The sequence below is a fragment of the Cheilinus undulatus genome, linkage group 10 (assembly GCF_018320785.1).
Source record: "Cheilinus undulatus linkage group 10, ASM1832078v1, whole genome shotgun sequence".
NCBI lineage: Eukaryota > Metazoa > Chordata > Actinopteri > Labriformes > Labridae > Cheilinus > Cheilinus undulatus.
The window spans coordinates 32,422,224-32,444,796 of record NC_054874.1 but is presented as its reverse complement, the minus strand read 5'-3'; the positions used below and the strand labels follow the sequence as shown (position 1 = coordinate 32,444,796).

The window sequence follows — 22,573 nt, the reverse complement described above, 5'->3', positions numbered from 1 at the left end:
GTGTTTGCTTTTGTTAAGATACATTCAGGTGTCTGCTGCTGAGATAATGGATGGTGTGTTACTGTTTTCATAGAGATTGAGTGTGCCACTGCTCTGTCTCTGCCACTGCATGTCCTGTCTGATATTATTGTCCTCTGAATAAAACAGACATCCCCCTTTGCCTGGAAACTTCCTCCACTGATAAAGAGGTGATAACACTCAGCTGAACACACATAGAGCTACAGCTCAGGATCATGTTTCACACAACCAGACCCAAATTATATCATTTAGACACAAACAAACATACACTTTGTTGTTCTTACTATTCCCCTTATGTGGGGTGCAGTTATTTGTCCTCTGTTCGACATGACGGCATAGTTTTACGTGTAACTGAACTTTGTTGGAGCAGAGAGGCTCATTGTTTCAGTAGGGAGGGCCTGGTGGAGGTGGATAAGCCATAAAAACAGCTCAGGAACGTTTTGGACTGAAGACGGATGGGAAGAACAGAGATTACGCAGCGGAAAGGAGGGAAAACAAAGCAAAGAGAGAAGGCGCTACATCTTTTTCTGATGTGAAAAAAGGCCTCTCGTTGGTATGATAACTTCAACTCTTGAGTTTTAAAATCACTTGATTCTTTTAATCAAATAAAATGACATGAAAAATAAAGATTCAAGATTCGTTGTTTATATAAAAGCTTAGAGCGCAGAAAAATACATAAATATATACTTTTCCAACAATGTACATCAACCAACTTTATACATCAATCGAGTCTGAAATATTTACACACGCTTAAATTCTCTATCGATAACACAACTCCTTGCTTAAAAGGTAACAAATTGCTGAGCAGCTCTGCAGTGTTTAAAAATACTGGCCCTGTTGAAACCCAAAATCTTTAAAAACCTCAAATCTTACCATGTGCATTTGTGTAATTTCTCATTAAAATATCTTGTAAACTTACACCGAATCAAATTTAATGGACTAATTGAGAAAAAGGTTTGTTTGTTGCACTGGCAGCTTTTTTTATCCACTAAGAAGCGGTCCAGGCTTCATTTTCTTTGTAATTTTCTAGACAACAGGTTCATCTGTTCATCATGTAAAATATATTTTATTTTAAGCATTATGAGATATATTTGCTAGGAAACAGACAAAAATACTTGATTTTAGGGTTTTCTTTGTGCAGTATTGTTGTCTCTGACTTACATTCCTACTATCCTTTCTAAACACAGCATCAAAACGCTTTTTCTTATTTAACACAACATTCATTTTTTTCTTCTCAAAACTGACCAGAAACCATGTGAACAAGATTGAAAATGTAAACAAAGTGGCCTCTCTAACAAAGGGTTACATTCACTATATTTAAATTAATCAGTGCTCTGCATTAAAAAATAACATTTTCCTTTTTGTCAAAATCACAACTCCAAAATGAAGCAAGGAAATGTTTAGCTACTACATTGCTGCTGTGTGGTGCTGGTGAGTTCAGCTGAGGGTGTTAAAGTCACTGCTGCGTGTCACAGCCCAGCACCTCGAGGCGCAGGGCGATGTGGTTGATCCAACCCCGTGGGTGGATACGGAGGAACTGGCCGAACAGAGGGGGGTCGAAAACATTGAGAGCTTCCTCGTCTGGGTCATTGTTCCCTGGGAAGATCTGCGGTAGTAGCAAAAATATAAATTGAGAGAAAAGACCAAAGTTTTTGTCTGATACATTTTCATCACTCGATAAAAAACCTTGAATGTGCCCCAAGCACAGGCTTACCTTTTCTCTTTGAGAGCTTTCCTCTAGCACGCTGCTCCACGAGTGTCCGTCATGGCTCACAGTCACAGAGAACTCAGTCACCATCATTTGGGTCAGCACTGAACGTGCTCCTTGTGATATGACTCCTGTGATGCGTTTTACCTTTCCCAAGTCAACTTGTAGCCACTCGTGGGGGTTGTCATTCTGGAATAAAAGAACAGAGAGGTTTTTTTTTTTTCAAATCTAAAAGATAGAAAATATTAAGTCAAGAGAACAAAAGCAAAAAATTCTTGCTGTAATTCTAGCACCAGTGCAAGAAGCAGAGCAAAGGTGTGACATTTACAACCCCAATTCCAAAAGGTTTGGGGCTTTCATAAACTTATATTTTACTCACAATAGGACATTAACAGCATATCAGATGTTGAACTGGAGCAACATATCTAAAAAGAGTAGGGCTGAGGCAACAAAATACTAAAAAAAGAAAGTACTAAAAAAAGAAAGTACTAATAAAAACAGCTGGAGGAGTATTTTACTACTAATTAATTAGATTAATTGGTAAGAGGTTATTAACATGACTGAGTATAAAAAGAGCCTTTTGGAGAGGCAGAGTCTCTCAGAAGTAAAGATGGGCAGAGGTTCACTAATCCGAAAAAAAAAACTGCATCTAAAAATTGTGGAACTATTTCAGAAAAACATTTCAGGGTAAAATTATGAAGACTTTGAATATGCTAACATCTATAGTAAATAATATCATCAAAAGATTCAGAGAATCTGGAGAAAGCTTTGTGTGCAAGTGACAAGGCTGAAGGTCAGACAATATTGGAAGCTTGTGATCTTTGGGTCCTCAGACATGATTCTGTACTGGAAATCACTTCATGGGCACAGGAACACTTCCAGAAATCGTTGTCAGTTCACCGTACCATCCACAAACACAAGTTAGAGCTGTATCATACAAAGAAGAAGCTATATGTGAAAACAATCCAGAAACTGCTGTCTTCTCTGAGCCAACACTTATTTAAAAAAAGACTGAGGCACAATGGAAAACTCTTTTTGAAAACCACAGATGCCGGGTCTTGATGACTATTGAGGAGAGGGACCATCAGGCTTGTTATCAGTTCAAAAGCCTGCATCTCTGATGGTATGGGGTTACAATAGTGCCTATGGCATGGACAGCTGACACATCTGAAAATACACTATCAATGCTGAAGAGTAGAGGTTTATGAGCAACATATGCTACCATAAAGACAATGTCTCTTTCAGGGAAGGCCTTTCAGCAAGACCATGCTAACCTACATACTGCATCCATCACAACAGCATAGCTTCATCATGGGGTTGTTTTAATTTTTTTATCAAGTGTGTTTTGTCGCTTAAAATTTCAGTAGACCTAAATATTCTAAGGTATAGCGTCTTTCAGGGTAGATGTCCAGTGAATGCTACACTTCAGTATGAGTATCCCAGACCAAAACATTTTTCAATAGCCCGTTTATTCTCCTTGAGCTGTACTCTTGCAACAGGACATCTTGATTGTGCCTCTATCTGTACTGTTGTGAACTCTTCCCCAGCGTGGTGAGAAGGCTGAATGGTTGAAAAAGGATAAGTCATTGCTCAATGATTCATTTAGAAAAAAAGCATAAAAAAACCACATCTTCTATTTCACTGAAGGATAATGGGACATGTAAGTCTTTTGTCACGTGACTGGAAATACAAAGGTTAAGAGCAGAATACATTTGGTAAACTGGAGAAAGAGCAATGGAACTGAAATGAATTGATACCAGCTTCTGAATGAAACACAAGTAGCCAAAGCAAATGGAAAACAAACAGAAAGATATTGTGATGCCAAAAGAGAACAGCGCAGCCCTTCCTCTCCCACATTCCTCTCAGACGAGTCAGAAACTTATAAACCAGGATCATGTTTTCTGGGCGTGCATCTTTTTCCACTTATATAATGTGGCTACAACAAGTAGAACCACAAGAGCTGTTTATAAGGGGATTTTAACCCCTTTGTCTATCATTCAGGAGAAACTTTATTAAAGAGTAGCTCAGCTACAGGAAAAGTTGCATATGCCAGTCCAAAAACCACATGTTCAAGTTTTTATAAACACATGTAAGAGAATGTTTTCCTGTTCAAACCGAAGTTAAAGAACAATGAGAAATCCTTGCTTGCTTGTTTTCATCGTAGACTTTTGACGACACTGCGGATAATATTTGGCCTCTGTCCATAGATCACAAGAACTACCGTTTGACTCATGACCTTCATTATCAGCTCAACAACTTGACAGAAGGAAAAGTCACACCTCTGCAGTTCAAGAGCTGCAAAGTGTGAAGGAGATAAGCTGAGGAGGAGGAGGTGACGAAGTACAGGGCAGAATAATTCAAAGACTGAGGGAGGAGAGATAAGGGATGCTAACGGTTTGATTGTTCCTATTACACAGTTTCTCTGAAAAAAGTCTTTCAGATGTTTTCAAAGTTTAATAAAATATTTCTAAATTCATCATTTGACCTCCAGGGTTAAACTGAGAGTAAACAGCACCAAAAAATAAATCCTGGTTCTGCTCTTCTAAATCTTTCCTCTTTGAGGTGGCTATAGCTGTTCAATCTATCAATACTGGCTTAAATATACACTACACAGAGAAAATTAAATTGTTTACTTTACTTTTCCTGTGTTTGGCACTATTTTACAATGCAACAAATATGTAACATATTCTTCCACCTCAGTGCTGATCAGGTTTTTGGGTCTGCAAACTTTTTAAGGGAAAAACAATAAACCAAACTAAAAATGAGCCATTTTGACTCAAGCGAGGATGACGTGTTGTTAACTGTGGATTTAAGAGGATACTCTTATAACCCAAAGTAAACGGGAGGAAGAACTTCTGCAGAAAGAGACTAGTGGAGCGAAAAAGAGAGAGGGGTGAAACTTTTGTGGAAAGTGGTAATAAGGAGAGACCCCAGGTTACCTTGAGGGGCATGTGTGTAAACTGTGAGCCAACTAAGAGCTCCTGCAGTCACAAGTGGGATTTAGATACAATACAGCGGCTCTGTATCACAGCTTTTTTTTTTTTTTTACCAGGGGGTAAATTCACTGTAAGGAAGTGGTAAAGGTACCAGGGGGAAAGGTTTCCAAATAAAGTCAGGGTGAAAAATGCTGCTGTTTGTGTGCACAAATGCAGCTCACCCTGAGATTTCCAGGATAAACACAGAAGTCTTGTGTATGTGTAATCAAGGTGTCATTATCATAACCTAAAACATGTTTTTCATCCAATTAAAAAAACGTAATAGTTTTGGTGCCTTAACCTAACCACTTAAGTTAACATTTTTAAGGTGCGACCATTTGGTTTAGGACAAGATCGTGGATTTGGTTGAAAACAATGAGTCAATGCTGATTTTTTAAATGGGACAATTAAAGGGTTGCAAGAATCTCTTAGGGAAAATTTCAGGTCAGCTATAGAGAGATAAAGGCAGCACAAGTAAAACTGAACTGAGAACTTTTAACCAGGAGGACAGGCTATCAATAAGAAAACTGTCTCTCATTAAAGTAACTGCTGCTTCTTCTTATGTTGTTAGTCTCAGGTCAAACTTGTCACTCATTTTAACTTCTTAGCTGAAGTCATGCAGTATGCTGCTTGTTGTTGCTGTTATTAAGTTATCCATTTTGCAAGAGAGCAGATTTAGTTATGTATTTGTAGTAAATTGAAATATCATGATCAGTCTGTTTGTGCTCACCCTTGGCCTCCAAGCGTTGGTACTGCCCTCTAGATGGAGGCGAGCAAGGTGGGGCACCCAGCTTCGCAACAGAGATGAATAATAGGTGGAAGCACTGAAGCTTTTGTCAGGAATCTCCTTCCTCTGTAGCCCAAGAGACATAGAGCAGCCTGGACCAAACACACACATAACAGAGTCATTCACAGCATGTTTACACCATTAAATGAGTTTGGGATGAAATTCTACGGCTGTTTGTATAAACTCACTGTTCAGATCACAGCCGAGCAGCTCCAGTCTCAGAGCAGGCCTTTGCTTGTAGTCTATTGGATGGATCCTGACGTAGCGAGCCATAAACGGTGGGTTGATAAGGTTTTGTCTCACTCTGGAGCTGTCCAAGTTGCCAAGAAATCTCTAAAATGGAGAAAAGTGATTGTTCAGCAAAGAAGGATCTAAAGGATCATCCTAATAGATTTGTGTTTTTCAGAGAAACACCTCTGCGTAATCACATTAAAGGAAATGGTTTATGCTAGTTTTAGACACTGAAAAAAGAACAGTCATTTCTTTAACTGCAAACTAAAGACACAGGATAACATGGTCCATAGTCTGTGATTGGGAAGGGCAGAACCTTTGAAAAACAATCTTGGAGGCTGATTGGACAAATGTTTAGGGTCAATCAGAGCGATGAAACACATGTTGTTCACTATTAGTTCATTGAGACAGCAGGTGGAATAAACTCATGACGAAGCTGTTTGGAAAAGAAAGAAAAAACAGATTTCCCACTAAGAAAGGCTTTCAGTGCGGTTCTTGCTCTTCGGTTAATACATAAATGTTGTCAAGTTCTGATAAAACTGCTAGTATAGCTACATCCACGGTAACTGTAGATTGAAGTTTTGCAAGACAGATTCGCCTGATGACAGACAAATTCATCTCCTTTGCAAAGTTACTGTTGACAAAAAAGTGCATCTTTCTGTCCGCTCTTGACCTTTAAATCTTTTAGTAAACTGCGGTTTACATTTGTAAATGTAAAAAAAGCTGCTTTTACAGCATGCTGTAAATTGACTTGCTTGACAACTACATTTAGCAGCGTTTAAAGGCACTAAAATTCACATTGCAGAAAAAGTCAGCCATGTTGCTGATGGTCTAGTTTTTTTTGGAGATTCTCTGGAGGCATCAGTGTCTCTAAGATTAATGACCATATAATATCTTGACAGGGCCATTAATGTTTTTCTTCCTCACTTATTTTGAACTTTTATAAACAGATAAGCTGTATGTGAGCACAACAGAGGAAGACATACATGTTTCTGCTTTATGTTCTTTCCTCTGTAAGTGGTCCAGGTTTCCTGGTCCATACTGTAGGAGATGCTGAAGATTCTGATGAAGTGGTCCCTCAGTCTTGAACTGACTCCCTGCGTCTGCACACCATGCAGGAGAGTGGGCTTCCGAAGGTCAACCTGATGACACAAACATGCATTATACTTCATCCTGCTGTGTTGTGCTTGTATTCTATTGAAGGGCATGTTTTAAGAACATATCCTATGTAAAAATTGTATTAGGCACACTATCATGCAGTATAGTGGGGAGTTACCTGCAACCATGACTTATTGTTCCTACCCATCCAGGCATTGATATAGCCAGACTGATCCAGCCTCGCTAGCGCAGGTTGCCAGCTATCTGTAAACATAATGTAAACATAATATTATATATTGTAATCTTACATCATAACGACAGGTGTTTTCTCTTCTTGTTTCAAAGTTATTTTTCCTGGAATCTGTAATTTTTAAGGTTTGTTTAGTTAAAACCATAGTCTTACCAATGTGATCTGATGCTGTGATCTGGGAATCCTCGATCAGTCCTGATTTCATCCCGAGAGGCATCAAACATCCTGCAGATGAGAACATTTCTGGCTCAGAAGAGTGGGTTTGATTTCCAGATGCTCATAATTACACCTTCAAATTCATTTCTGTGGCATCCCTACATTGAAACAGTGTTGAAGAACACAATCTATTTTTCTGTTCTGATTTCACTGGAATCAACAACATTTGACACTACAGATTTACATCAGATCGATCGGTCGAGCAAGATGGGAAATCCTCATGAACCCATGGATTACACAACGCCAGGCTTGCTCTAGGTGTAGAAAATGTGGGAAATAGCCTCTACCTCTCTAAGCAATCATGCCCACAGTTTCCAAATCTGTAATTTCTTTATCAAGTCAAAAAGTGTATCTTTTCCCAAACAATAGTCATTTTCTACAGCTGTCATTACACTTTAAGACATTCATGCTCATTCCATGATGCCATTACATCAGTGTCCCTGTCTATTAACTCAAATTGCCTGGCACAGCAAAAATTTATAGGTTTTGCTTTATTTTTTATACTTTTTTTGTGGTTAATTTCATGTCAAAATCTTTTATCAATCTATTTTTTAAAATGTTCACTCAAAATAAAAAAGCAGGTCTGCATCCAAACAGGAAGTTATATGCCTTTAGTTTAAAGCAGGATAATAATCCAAAATTAAACAATGACAGTTTTAGATGCAAGATAGTGGAATTGTAAAGTGCAGCAAAAAAGGAGATTAATCACAATTAACTACAGAAATTCTTAGATTAATCAAAACATTTTAATTGTTTTACAGTCCTAATAACTACATACTATATTGTATTGCAAATCAGTATCATGACAGTGCAGCTTTACATTCAAACTCTTACTGACAGGGACTCAGCTTTCATTAAACTGTGTGATTTTTGGAAGGTGTGGATCTTCAAAAATGGTTGAAAAACACGAGGGGGGGGTATGCTTATAAAAGGTGTATGGATGTCACTAGATGTTTCATTCGCAATGGTTCAATAAAAAAGTTGTTCACCAAAAAAGAAAAAAAAAAACAAACAAAAAAAAAAGGTTGAAAAACAGAGCAAACAGCCATTGGTAGTGATTCATCCTGTTTGCTCTTTGTTCTAGGTCTGCTAAACCAACAAACAAATCCAGTCCCAAAGCTCAATGATTGGCTAAAAGAATCATCTGTAGCTTCTTATTACTTCTCTTGTTATATTTAAGATTTTACATCATGGAACTTCATATAAACACACACTCTGTTGACATACATTTTTCACAGCTTTTACCTACTTTGTCTGTAGACCAGTAGTTTAGCTCTCATGCCAGCCAGCTGGTACTCTCCTATATTGCACTCCACCAGCCAGGTGCCAACTGTGGGGGGCCTCATCTCCACTGTGCCAAACACCCCTACCATTAATGTAAAAAATATCAAAAATGGATAAGGCCAAGGTTATCAGAGTGCAGGTACACTCATAACTTAAAACACTTATGGACAAAAAAGGTATCAAGGAAATCCTGGGTCTTACTGATAAATAACGTTATTAAATTTTATATAAAGCAAAATCAGCCTAATGGGTAACCATTTTTATCCATTAATTTAGCAGGTGTGATAATGACTCCCTAAAACTAAAACTTTAAGTTTATGTAAAGGCAGGGATGAATGTCTTTTCATATATTTTGCATATTTTCACGAGTGTATTGATGTCTGCTTACCAGGGAAGAGATTGTAGACTCCCATACGATGCTCCTGTTCAGCATGAACAGTAAAAGGTAAACCATGGAAGTGAACAGCGTGGTATTCTCCATCTCCTCCTACATTCAGAAGGTGCCATCGGACTTGCTGATGCTGCTCAACCAACAGTCCAGGAAGAGTCTCGGCCACATAACCGTTGATTGCTATGGAAAAAAGCTCCACATTATTTCTGAGAAATAAAATAGACTTTTATTTACATATGATCCAAACATTTTATAAAGTCTCCACCTGCGAACTTGTTACTGATGTGATACCAGGGATCCTCAGTGTTGACCTGACAGGGTGGAGCACAATGCCGCTGCAGGTTCTCCTCCATGTACCAGCTTTTAGTTTCATCAAAAGTATGGAAAAGGAGAGAGAACTCCCTGATGTCTGGCTGTGTTCTCTGATGAGTGCGGAGTGTGCCGGGTTTACAGATCGCCAGTGGACCAATCAAACCTGAATGAAGGTCTCTCTCCTGTAATACATTTTAGAAACATTTGTTTTCTCCTCTATATGTACAGGTGCCTTTTAATGGAAGCTACTATAACTGACAAACCTTCGCATGCTGTTTATACATGGAAAATAAAGCTAGAGGAGATCTATACAGACCTTGTCCACAGTGGAGTAGTAAGCTCCAGCCTTGCAGTCAAATTCACTGTCTGATGGCCCTTGATTCTTGGTTATTCTCCAATTGTAAGTCCGGGCCTCTCCAGGAGGCACTGGCTCTCCTGGGATCCCTGGTGGAGCTGTAGGGGAGTAGGTTTGTGTGATGCCAGCTCCATGGCCATGATCATAGACTCCCTGAAGATGGAATGAGTAAGGCCTGGATGCCTTATTCTTAAAAAGCACCTTGATTCAGACAGAGAGGATGAAGAAGAGTCATGCAGTTTGAATCTACTGCTACATTTTCTTGATTTTTTTTATTAATTTTAGTTTTTTTTCCTAGACAAAATCATTCCTTACAGTGAAACGTTCATTAATCTCAGCTCTGATGAAAGGTCCCATGATTCCCAGGTGTTCCTCGAACTCTCCTCTGCCAATAGGATGCTCAAATTTTTCATCCCAGTAGGCTCGAAACACAACTTTCTTATACTCTGGCAGGAATTTCCTCATTCCTCGACGCATCTCTCTAAAGAAAAAATTAAAATAAAGTTAACATTAAAGTTATACATTTAGTTTTCTTTGACAGGCCTTTGTTCAGACTATAAAAGGAGACACATCAGGGAGGCAGTTTTAGTTAAACAGACTCCTCAGCCAAACTAGAAAGAAAGAAAAGGATCTCCACTTACATGCTAACCATCAGCATGATGACCTACTCACAAGTTAGCATCATGCTAATAAATAGCATGTGTAAATTCTGATGCACTAAAACCTACATTTTTCCTACCATGTTAGTTTGTTATATCTCTCACCTGCACAGGCTCACAAAGATACCTGAAGAAAAAGAAATATAAAGCTAAGGCTGTTAGCATTAATGCATCAATCTCAGTTATTAGGGCCATAATCAGTATAAATGTTTCAAATCACCATTAAACACAACGTCTTCCTGCAGCCACATTGATGTAAAACTAATACGCCACTGTCTTATTTCACTTTTCACTTTAAAAAACTTCAAGTCAGAGGTCATCTGAACCTGGTGTTACCAAACATTTATCTTTTTAACATTCCATTATCTTTTTCAATAACAAGTTCCTTTCTCAATAACAAGTTCCTTTTTCAGTTGTCATAATCTTCTCCTAAAGTTCCTTTAAAAAAAAAAAAAAACAGAAAAACAAAAAGAAGCAGGTCTGTATACAAACAAGAAGAGAATTACCCTTAGTACAAGACAGTGCAAAGTTACAAAATGAAACAAAAACAGTATTACATGTAAAATAGCAGAATTTGAAATAGCAACAAAATGGGCAGATTACTCGTGATCAGGAACACTTATTCTGCATCCAATCGTGATCTAAATTTAACCGTTTGAGAGCCCTAGCTGGAACATCAATTTTAGCATTTCAATGTAACAGCAGATAACAGAATTTGGGAAATTTAAGCTCAAACAAGATTTTAAGGGATGTCAAATGATTAGAACATGAAATCAAAATTAATCTTGGAATTTTTGTTAAAATTGTGAAAAATGTGCCCCGTTTCAGAATTCCATTATTTTGCATTTGAAACATTTGCCCTTTTACTAAGGGCAAATGACTTTTCTTTTGGCTTTATTTGCAGCTGACTCTTGATATGTCCACTGAGCTGTCTGTGAGATTTCTATTAAAGTGAAATGAGACTTTAAAGAGCAGTGGTGGACTTATTTTACATCACTGTGGCAGCAAGGAGGTCACGCAGTGGTGTAACTAAAGTGTGTTTAAAGGGACAGTAAAGCACGAGATCAATCACATGAAAAAAGCTAATACATTAATCAAGGACCTTCCTCACCGTAATCATGAATAATGGATTAACTCTTACAGCCCTAAATATTTGGCTCTTTTGCTGGGTTGTCATGATATTGGATTTTTTAAGTTTGATGTGAAGTATTTTAAACCAAACAATATAAATCTATTTTTCAATATTGGGTAATTTTATGTTCTGACTTCAAAAGCAGGAACTTTCTGCACACTGTTGAAATTGCACAAATGTTTTACTTAGCCTTTGCTACTTTTGAGTTTGTATAATTTCAAAGCCTGGTTTTAAATAGTATCAAAATATCAAAAATGTGGCCCAGTCAGATGAGGTTGCATAAAATATTGAGTTTGCACTGATAAAAAGATAAGCTTAAAAGGTATCTTAAGACATGAGTTTGTTTCCAGTCAGAGCTCTGACTGTTGCTCCATGACAAACAGGCACAACAGACTGCCAAGGTTAGTAGGCAAGACAGCCGATTCCTCAGCCTGTCTAACAAAGTCCTGCATATAAAGATGGATAAAACTGTATTCTTGCCTGGGTTTGATGAGCTGATGAGGTTTTGTGATGCCATAGTCCCATGTGATCTCCTCTGCAGCGATGTAGTAGGTTTCATATCTAGTCTCTGCAGAGCGCGGATTAACGTAACCTGTGCCAAATAGACCTGCTGTGCTGTTCAGCTTTAATACAATACAGAAAATACAGAAGGTTAGGACAAAGATTGGCAAAATCAAAAAAGTGTATCCACTTAATAAACATTCATAAGACAAACACACATTAAAAAGCAGGGTTGCATATAACCAGCTGACTAAATGATAAAACCTTACCCTTAATAATCTGGACCACAACCACTAGTTAGTTATTCATATTTTCATCAATTATGGCCCACAATGCTGATGAGACATGGTGCTAAAAGGTAAAAGCCGCTAAGGGAGGCCAGGGCTACAGTCATAAATTGGTTGCAGCTCCGGTTAAATTGCCTACTATTTTCTCTGTACTGCCTGAATGTTAACAAGCACAGTGAACACATGGAGTCTCATATGAGCCGTACATTATAGTATTATTTTAGTCTAGAAAACAAAGGTAAAATTGTTTTTAGTCTGTGTCAGGTTTAACTGGCATCATGACCAGAGCACTATTTAACCAGCACAGGCATAAGAACCTGCAAGGAGGAGTGAAGGCTAGACATGATGGCGCTGCTAACATGGTGAACGAATTTGACATCATTTATAGTTGACACTGTGATTTCATTCAATAAATTTAGCTCACATTTTACTTTTCTGACTGTTCTCTTAATGTCAACATCCCTGTTAAATTACCTCAGTGCCGTAATCGTCATACTCAAGGGACAGATCAGTCCATGCTGTGTAGTTGTAAACATCAGTCAAGTTGTATTCCACAGGCTGGGTGTCCACTCTGAGTCGATCCCGTTCAGACTGAATATGGTTTTGAGTCATTTCTTCTGAATGGATCTTCCTGTTCAGCAGTGGATGGTTGTTTGGTAAGATTTCGTTGCTTTCTACATGCACCTTCTTTGTCTTGTTATCTAAACTAAACATTTGACTTATTTCCTCCGTTTTTCCTACACCACTACTGTCAGTTTCATTTTCCACAGTCTGATCTCCAATCCCTTCCCCAGTGTATTCATCCTCAGAGGCTCCAGAGCTGATGTCTACATCTGTCCAGTTACCCTCAGTCTGTCTTCTCTGCCTGCTAACGACTTCCCCCCCAGTTTCAGTCCCATTTTGAGAATCAGCCCACTCGCCTTCTCTACCGATTTCCTCCAAGATATCCAGTGGGATTCCTTCGTCTGGCTCTTCTAGCGATGTGACAGCCACTTCCTTCAGCTGACACCCTTCACTGACATTTAAACCAGAGCTGTTTATTGTTTGAGTGGTGTCGTTGCACACTGGAACCAACATCGTACGATTGTGAGACCTTCTGCTCCTTGGCAGCAGCTGATCGATATACTCAGAGATGTCTTCGTCTTCATCATGGTCAACCAGTGAGAGTTCTCCATTGTTGGAGTGAATTACGGAGTAGCGGGAGCTCATTCCACGGTTTTTCAGGTTGCTGTCATAGGCACTAATCTCCCACTCACCTGAGAGAGGACATAAGCAAATGACTTAAAGAAGACCCATACTACAAGATAATCAGGACAATTTAAGGTCTGTTCTTCTCTTTCTGACAACAATAAGCAAAGATCTGGTTACTCTAAAGAATTTACATGAATGAACGTGAATTTATGGGTTGTAAATAATGTAAATTATTAATATTTATCCAGTTTATCCCTGACCTTACCAACTTTTAAACTGCTTCGTAGAACTTATTCTTACTCTTTGGCTTTTACTCAGCATGAAAGTTGTGTGGTCTCTGTCCTTTTGTGTTTATTTATATCCTTAATTCCTGTGTTTTTATGGCTTTGATTTACTTTTTATCATGCATTTTTAAACTGCTTCATTGATTTCATAGTGCTCTTATTTTGTTTCTGTTTTTTAATCACGGTGCAGCACTTGGATAATGTTAGTGGTCCTCACTCACCAATATCTTTCTTAAATTTTTCTAAAACCATTCTTAACAAAGTGTCCAAGTCCAAGGGGTCATGACACGTTCTTTAATCACTGAATTTCTGATGAATGGTGATGAATGATGAATGGTGCTCATAAGCTGGAGGTACATGCACGTTTCTTCTAATTAGCATAAAGAAAAGCCCCTTTGACACCCATATATGGCCCAGAGACTGCAGTGCTGTGTGCAAACACACAAGGCACACAGGAGTAAGAGGAGAAGTATCAGGATATTAGGGACATCCAAATTAAAACAAACTACAGTCGTTCACAATAATCTGAAATACTTTTATAGTCCTAAAGTGGAAGTACTACGGCTCCGAATGACACCAAAAGAGGAATATTTTATTATTTTTTTGCCATTAGTATTGGACATCTGAATAGATCAGACAGGGCTTTCATCAGAAATGATATGCATCATGCTGTGGTGTGAGGATGATTTGATTAAAACGTACATTTATCCTGAAACCTAACTCTTTACAACGCAGAAACGTCTTTTAAACCCATTTATACTTTGATGGGTTTAAATGATGTTTACATACTCACAATGCGAAGATAGATTTTTAGTGTTTTAAGTAAACGTCTAATGATAAAACTCCTCGTGCTAAATTTATATTTAAAATTTAACATTTTGTGGTTAAGCTCAAACACTGCATGTTTAAAAACAATACTTAACAATATTAGTCATGTTTTGTTTTTGCATTTTTTTGTGTTTTTTTTCATTAAATTGCAGTAAAATAGAATTACAAATTACATTTTATTGTTTCATTCTTAATCTAGCAATTTTAAGTGCTAGAGCAAAATAAAGCATTTTATCCACTCATCAGCGCTTACACATACATAAGAGCAGAGTGTTCTTAGATGTTGTTCTTAGCTAAGAAATCAGGCATTAAAAAACTCTGGTAAATGTCAGAATCTTCTAATAATCTGCATAAGGGGGGTTTAAGAACAAACTTTTATTAAGAGCAGTTGGTGAATAAGACCCAATGTCTATAAAATGTGCTATATGAATTAAAGTGGATTGATATAAACTGTGGAGTCATTATTGTTGCAAAACTCAAGAGCATATGTTAACATTTTGTCAGCATGACTTATTCATTTTGGGCTCAATTATTTTTGCAAATCTTTCCATTTGAAACCTGCCGTTGTGCTTTAAACTGTGTGCTTATATGTCTGCTTGGTCTCAAATATTTAACTTCTTACTTAGATTTTCTGCACTCACGCTTAAACTATTGCCTTTTCCCTTCTACTCAATTCAGAAACCACTGGAGCAAATACATTTTTTCCTCGACTCCAGCTGGTGCTGTAACGTACAGTGCTTAACAAATTTATTAGACCACCCTAACTCTAACCAAAATAAGGTTTATGCCACAGCTGCCCTAAATCAACAGCATTGGTAATTACCAAAATCATTTGTTATGTTTCTGTAATGGTTAATACACCAATATGTACAAGCTCTTTAACCCAAATAACATTTTTAATGCTAAAATATAATTATTATTGTTATCCATGAATTTTCAAATTTGCTGATTTACAAAAAAACTGAAAAAATAGTAAAGCACATTATGCTATTATACTTGATTAATATGTCAAATTATAGTTATTTACTTGCATTCCTGAACAGAAAAAATAGTTTTAGTGGTTGCATGTTATCCTTGATTCATTTCTGACTTCTCAGAGAAGCCCAGTGAGCCGGCTCAAATTTCGGTAAATTCAGTTTGAAATCCCTCATTCCTGTCCAAAATGGTAAAACGTGGAGAGCTCACTGAAAATGAAAGAAGTCCGCATTAAAGCACTTCATGATGCTGGATGGTCTCTGAGACAAATATATCAGGTGGTCTAATAAATGTGTTAAGCACTGTATATATGGTTTATCATGGTGTAACATGCAGTATATAGTAAATATAGTCATACCTTTGCTCTACTGGAAAAAAACTGTTCAAACTATTGATTAGTCATGTGGGATTTCTTGCAATTTCAACATCTCTTACTGTTTTAAAGTCTTATTTTTAGTGAGGGCCAAATATCTTTGAGATTATAGCATGTGTGCACATTAAAAAAAGCCTAAGTGTGGACGAGGCCTGAATCAAACATTTTTGGTTGACATGTTCAAAATAAGAAGTTACTTCAGGTGACTAGAGAATGCAGCCTTACCTATAACCTCAGGTTCCATCGTCACAGTCACACCAGTCATGGGGAAGAGAGTGAGGACCGACTGGTGGAGGCCTTGGTGCTGAAAGTGGTTTCCAGTGAAGTAAACTGACAGGAACTCACTCTGGGTGCCCACGTTGGCCACATGCCAAAAAGTGACATCAGTTTTGTAGATTGCAAACTGACGCTTGATGAACATAATGCCGTTGATGCCTGATGGAAAAAGAAAATTCAAGGTTTTCTACATTTTATTTTACATATTATGTATTAATGTAAAGTATTTGTTATACAACATAGGTGTCATTTGTTAGCTGGCCAGAAAAAAGATCTAATACAGTCTTTATTAAAAAGATAAAAGCTCAGACTGTAATTTTTGTCTTATGCCATTCATTCAGTCATTATCTTAATAAATACTCTCATTCCACTGAAGGCAGTTTTGAACATGTAAACGTACTTGTATAAATCCTTGATGAACTTACTGTAAATTAAGTTTGAGTTGTAGAAATCAGGGTCAGTTGTGTTATAGGAGATGAGGGTGGAATTCTTCATGTTATCATCAAAATACCAACTTCTGTTCTCATCAAACACAGCAAATACCAAGCTCCACTCTTTATCCGGGCCAAACTGTGGACATAATGGATTGAAAAGAAGAGACACTTGAGTGTTAAACAACATTAGTGCTTTACCTGTATCCTAAACTTTTTAAAATTGCTATAGGTGATTTTCCTGTAAAAAGCATTAGTCTATTAACCTGACACGCCAGATGGATGTGTTTCACACATCCATCTGGGAAAGCTTTAACAGGAAATGTTTGAGAAAAGGCAGAGGCTTTGAAAAATCCTCGGGGTATGATTGGGTGAATGTTCTGTCTGTCACATCTCTACGGGCCAATCAGAGCAACAGAGCACGTGACGAAGCCGCTAGCAAGCTGCGCCTGCGCAACCACTGGGGAATAACACAAAACATGGCAACTATATACATATAAGTACTGGACTTTTGTTGTTTTTGAAATGAAAACAACTCACTGCTGTTCTTTGTTCTTCTTTTAATGAAGAAATGTTGTCAAGTTCTGATAAAACTGGCGCTTTGGCAGCATCCACGCTAATCTCTTCCTCCATACCTGCACCAGCTCTTGCTGCTGCTTGTTTACGTCACGACTCTGCTGTGCCTGAAAGTTCTGCCCCTCGTAGCTGATTGGTCCTGTCACTTTCTAACCGGGCCCAAATGGTTCAGATGGGAGCTTTGCACAATGGATTCGCCAATAAAAAACAAGCAAACCGGTGCCATCTGCTTTGCAAGGTTATTAGTCTATGAGTTTAAGTCAAATAAGCGTTCACTCACCAGGTGTCCTCTGGTGTCTATGGCACCTTGCTTGCAGATAAGGAGGGTGCCCACCAGCCCTGAGGCCAAGTCCCTTTCTGGGTTAACAGTGCTCTGATACAACTGGGTCAGACACTGGGGGTCTCCCTTTAAGGGTCCATCATCGATTGTTAACTTCCAAACATAACTAAATGTCCCATTGGGGGGCACTCCCATTGAGCGCAGGTCCTTCTCTGCAGAGTTATGATTAAAATAAAGTCAAAATCTTATTCAAACATAAGCGTACAACTTCATAGTGACAGCAAACAAGACCAGAAAATAGAAAAGCCTTGTTGATTTCTGGGTGTGGTACAGATAAAATTGAGAACCTTACCTTTGGTGGATCTGTTTTTTGGAGCTATCTGGGTAAGACCATTAGGGTAGATATTGAAAGGGCGATCAGCCATGTTTTTGAGAGTGATCTGGAGACACAGTTCAAACCAGTCGGTCAGTAGAAAGCCTTACAAAGAATTTAATACAGCTGGAGAAGTTTAATCAAGCTGTTCACAGCTGAAAATGTCTTCTGTTTGAGCTTAAGTATTATTGTACCAAAAAGGAAATGTACATGTTTTTATGTGCCTAAAAATGTGGGCCACTCACGTGGATTTGATCGTTGATTTTTCCTTTAAGAAGTGGACCCAGCAGTATCGGGGCAGCAGTGTTGCTGATTTTCTTCTGAGTGAAAGATCCGTCTGTGTACTCCACATAAGCTACCTTTTTATATCTAAAGCCCAGGTGATGTGGAGATTCAGGCAAATATCTGGACTGCAACTCACTAATGCATCACAGAGAAAAGAGGAAATTCAGTTTAGTACATCCTTGATTTTTTCATCTTCCTTTCCATAGATCATCCTTTCTACCTGTCTGTGGGTTCCAGATGGCCAGCATAGTCCCAGGCGACCTCTTCAATAGCGATGTAGTGCTTCCAGGTTGTCGACTGCTCTCCCCTGTTGGATCTGATCTGTGCTTTTGGTGTATGAAAGCTGATAGTGTTGAACACACTGTCATCGTAGTCTTCGTAGTCCTCACTGTAGCCGTCATCCTTGTACTTGGCTTTACGAAGGTCCGGTCCTGGTGGGGCAGCAGCCTCAGGACATTTTTCCACCATGAAGAAAGCATTCATACCATCTGAATAAGGAAGTGATGTTGAATCAGAATGAGAGTTTCTGATTTAGTCAGGAAATGAACTTATGATCAGTAGAGGAAACTTTTCGGCTCTTTCCTACCGTGGCGATGAGCATTAATCTGACAGCTGATGAGAAAGCGGCCAACATTAGAGGGTCTCATTTCTGCTGTGATGAATGTCATTGGGGTCACCTCCATGGTGGCTTTACGATGTGTCAACACCTAAAAAAAAAGCACATGTAATATAATTTTAATTAAACAGAATTTCACACGTCATGGCATATTTTTTCTATTTTCTTGCTTTTGGTCAGACAGGATCTGGTTCTGTCTACGATATCAAAACATACCTGAAGAGTGTGACCCTGAAACTGAATGGAGTGGATTTCTGGAGCAGTGCCCACCCCAATCAGATGAAAAAACACATGACTGCGGCTCTGACACACTTTCAAACCTGCAAACAAAAACACAACCAGGAAGAGCGAGAGAGTGAGGCCACATTCTTGTATGGACCCCTGATACACTGAGCACTTAACATTACAACACAAGCTCATGGAACAAACTGCTGGTCTACGGCCAGTGCTTTTTATTACCAGGTAATGTAGAGTTGACATATCCATTGATGGTGTGGTATTCTTTCCTGCCACTGCTCCTCCTGAACTTGTCTCTGATCCTTCTTTCTCCTACCTCCCCATACCAGCTTTTTGTCTCATCGAACACTGCAAACAGCAGGACAATTGCCTGAATTCTCCTCTGGCCGTCTTCATTGAAGGCACCTGAGAAAAAAAGACACAATATTGATGACATTTAGTATTAGGTGTTGTGTTTCCTATCATTCGTGTGCCACCAGGAAGTCCATAATAGTAGTTTTGAGATTAATGTGTTGAGAACAAAAAATGTGCAAAGCATCAGTGTGTTGGTTGGATTTCTGTCTTTTTTGTGGGGCAAAAGTCTGTGTTAATGATTAAATACCAGAGAAAAAAAAAGTTTGTAGTAAGTACAGTAAATGACCCCCATCAGTGGGCCTAGACAACATTTTGAGAAGCACTGCACTAGATGGTTTAGGATTCTAACCACCACTAATAAAAACACAAAACTTTACCTGTATTCAATGTTTCTTTATAACTGTGTGTCTTTGTGGGTTATGAGAAGGCAAATGTGGCTTTGGAGATCAATAAATTACATTAAGACCCTTAACTGCCATGTAATGTCTGTGGAATGCAACATTAACATACTTTGATAGATTATTAAACAATAATGTTTTTTCCTACTTGATTTGCAGATAAGCAGGGGGCCGATGAGTCCTGAGTTAACATCACGGACCGTGTCCACTTGGGATGAGTAGGAATAGGTGAGACACTCTGGATCACTGATTGTTGGACTGTCTTTAGCGCTGATGTCCCATATGTACTCATAGTATCCTCCAGGAGGGATGGCGTCATCCTCCTTCTCCTGACCTGCCGTGGAGTCATCATAGCTGGCTCCTGGAAGAAAAGATACAGCATGACTCCTTCTAAATGCAGCACTGGACGTGAGTCAAAGTAGTAAAAGGAAAATGCATTTGGTCTGAGCTTACTCAGGGAATAAACGCAGTGGATAGTGGAAAGTTGGAATGCTGATGCCTGCCCCCTCAAATATTACACTCTCATGGGAAATGATCTGCTTCATTCTTTGCTGTGACAGCTTCAGCTTATGTTGAATCTTCTTATAGGAATCAAACCCCGTGGCAGGAAGGCTTGAGCCGTTTTCAGGAAATGACTGCTTTACATCTCCAGCAGCTTTAGGACACATGCCAACCCCTCTTGTAGGGGGTATAAACCTTTAAACCTTCCAGTATCAGGGATATCCAAACATTTTTTGTGGCTTGGTAGTCTAATAACCTTTCTGGACTTCTGTGTGGATAACACATGCTTAAAGTATGACCGTTTGGCTCTCAGGAAACTGCCCACATGAGATAATGATAACCGTTGCTCACTGTATTTTCTGAGGAATAAATGGGAGCTTACATGCTATCTTTTGTGTTCTTACTAATGTCATGTTAAATCAAATACTCAATACTTTTAAAACAACATAATTAATAAATAAAAAATGAGTGAGAAGTACAGATTTAGATTTTTTCCTGAAAACTCAGATTGAACTACTCTGCTCAAAGGATTTTCAAAGATTACCATGACTCATTTTGTTGTAACATGGACTTGAAGTAATTATGAGTCAAAATGCTGATTCAAAAAATGAACAACACAATCAGGATGCCACTCACTGATGCTAAGGCTGAAATACAGAAGAGAAGCAGAAAAAGTTCACATGTAAATGGTGACCTCAGCTCTTTCCACTCTGCTTTCTACCTTCAGACTGTTTCCAGTAGCTGATCCCCACAGGGCTGATGCTGTACGGCTGAGAGGCCAGGTTTTTGAAATGGACCACCACTCTGTCTCCAGCCTGGGCCGTAATCACAGGACCTTGGATGCCTGAAACCAGATGATACAACACTTTTATTGAGTCATACACATGCACCCTTGATTTAAACATACTTGATAATGCTTTGACCTCAAATAGCAGCATTCAACCTCTCTTACGTGTGCTTAAAAGACAGGCAAACAACATTATTTTCTACAGCTTTGGTCTTAAAATCACTGCCTGGATTGATCTGAACATCTAACAACACTTATGTTGCTGGTTCTGCCTATTGATTTTCCTCCATTTTTAATCTTTGGGCATTAATATGAGGTTTTAATTGTTATCAAAAGTAACAAAATCAAGTAAAATACGAATAATGAGGCATGATACTGACCTGTCCATGCCGGCCTTGGCTTGGGGACAGTGTATGTGGAATCTGTGTACTCCCTGTACACTGCCTTAATGTATTTCTGAGGAATGTCTTTGGATTGTCTTCTAAAACTAAAACAAAAAGCAGATTAAAATGAAACAAAGTAATATCATGCATAAATACATTAAAATTAACTCAGTTTTCCCTAATGACCAGTTACTTTAAAAAAAAAATCAAGAAATAAACTTGTTATCAGAGAAATACTGTGTTTCATGAGTAAACATATGTCTTGAAAATAACCAAAACATCAACTTAGCTACCAAAAGGGGGAAATGAGCTAAAATAAAAATGTTTCCTTCCGCAAGCAACAGAAAAAATACATATATTTAAAAAAAATAATTTAACCCAAATATGTGATAATAGAAGCAGAAAAAGAAAAAAAAAAGGTTTAAAGGTTAGTCTGAATGCCCCCAGAGATGTTCAGCTTGATCAAACAAAGACATATTCACCTTTGATCCGGTGCTGGGTCACCATCGTCCGGATGGATGTAGTCCCAGCCGATCTCCACAGCTGCTACATAATAGTCTTTGAGGGTAGCGGTTTGTTGGGCTTCTCCGGCGGAGCAGCAGAGCAGCAGAAGCGGCAGCAGGGTCGCTATCATCGCGGTGTACGGGTCAAAGCGATGCCCGGTCTCTGCTCTCACTCCTCTGAACTGAAGTATTTAAAGGGAGGAGAGAGGACGAGGTAGGGGGGGAAGCTCAAGTTTTAGCTGAAGTCATTGAAGTGGGGGCGCGTGGAGGAAGTGTGCTGGAGAGATTGCGCGCGCCCTGGTGTGATAAAATCAGATTCCCTTGTGAGACTTTTGACACGTAGTTATTCATGAAATACAGCCCCCAAAACGAACAGATTCGTTAGAGTTCACTGTTGCCTATGCTATCATAGCCTCACATAACACAGCTTTTTTTTTTTTTTTTTTTTTAGAGAACTAGTGCTGTGAAAAAGTCTTTCCTGTTCTATTTTATTTTTTCTCATATTGTCACGCTTAAATGTTTCAGACCATTAAACACATTTTGACATTAGACAAAAATTACCCAAGTAAATTCAAAATGGAGTGTTTAACGGATTTCATTTATAAAGGGCCAATAGTCATCCAAACCTACCTGGCCTTATGTGAAAAAGTAATCCCCCCCCCCGAAACCTAATAACTGTTGTGCCACCCAACTGCAAGCAAGCGTTATGATAACGGTA

At 38.6% G+C, this 22,573-nt stretch overlaps 1 protein-coding gene across 1 annotated transcript; it reads right to left on the bottom strand.

Annotated features, from left to right (window-relative positions):
* Positions 1 to 653: 653 nt before the first annotated feature.
* Positions 654 to 22,121, bottom strand: f8 (coagulation factor VIII, procoagulant component). Its single transcript, XM_041798050.1, has 27 exons — positions 21,835 to 22,121; positions 21,350 to 21,456; positions 20,904 to 21,026; positions 19,830 to 20,042; positions 19,152 to 19,334; positions 18,909 to 19,012; positions 18,663 to 18,783; positions 18,297 to 18,564; positions 18,037 to 18,211; positions 17,771 to 17,858; positions 17,419 to 17,630; positions 16,557 to 16,701; positions 16,081 to 16,290; positions 12,679 to 13,460; positions 11,897 to 12,039; positions 9,941 to 10,106; positions 9,587 to 9,826; positions 9,224 to 9,452; positions 8,956 to 9,138; positions 8,533 to 8,649; positions 7,221 to 7,292; positions 6,996 to 7,081; positions 6,706 to 6,861; positions 5,677 to 5,821; positions 5,432 to 5,580; positions 1,733 to 1,915; positions 654 to 1,624 (listed from the first exon to the last, which is right to left on the bottom strand). The coding sequence occupies exons 1-27, from the start codon at positions 21,984 to 21,986 to the stop codon at positions 1,475 to 1,477; spliced, it is 4,902 nt and encodes a 1,633-aa protein (XP_041653984.1). The 5' UTR covers positions 21,987 to 22,121; the 3' UTR covers positions 654 to 1,474.
* Positions 22,122 to 22,573: the final 452 nt, after the last annotated feature.

Excerpts from the sequence above, each read along its gene's own strand:
- f8 (XM_041798050.1), bottom strand. The coding sequence starts at position 21,986 with ATGATAGCGACCCTGCTGCCGCTTCTGCTGCTCTGCTGCTCCGCCGGA. Across the intron at positions 21,027-21,349 it reads GCCAAGGCCGGCATGGACAG|GCATCCAAGGTCCTGTGATT; the intron begins GTCAGTATCATG and ends ATCTGGTTTCAG. Across the intron at positions 8,650-8,955 it reads AGTCTACAATCTCTTCCCTG|GGGTGTTTGGCACAGTGGAG; the intron begins GTAAGCAGACAT and ends CATTAATGGTAG.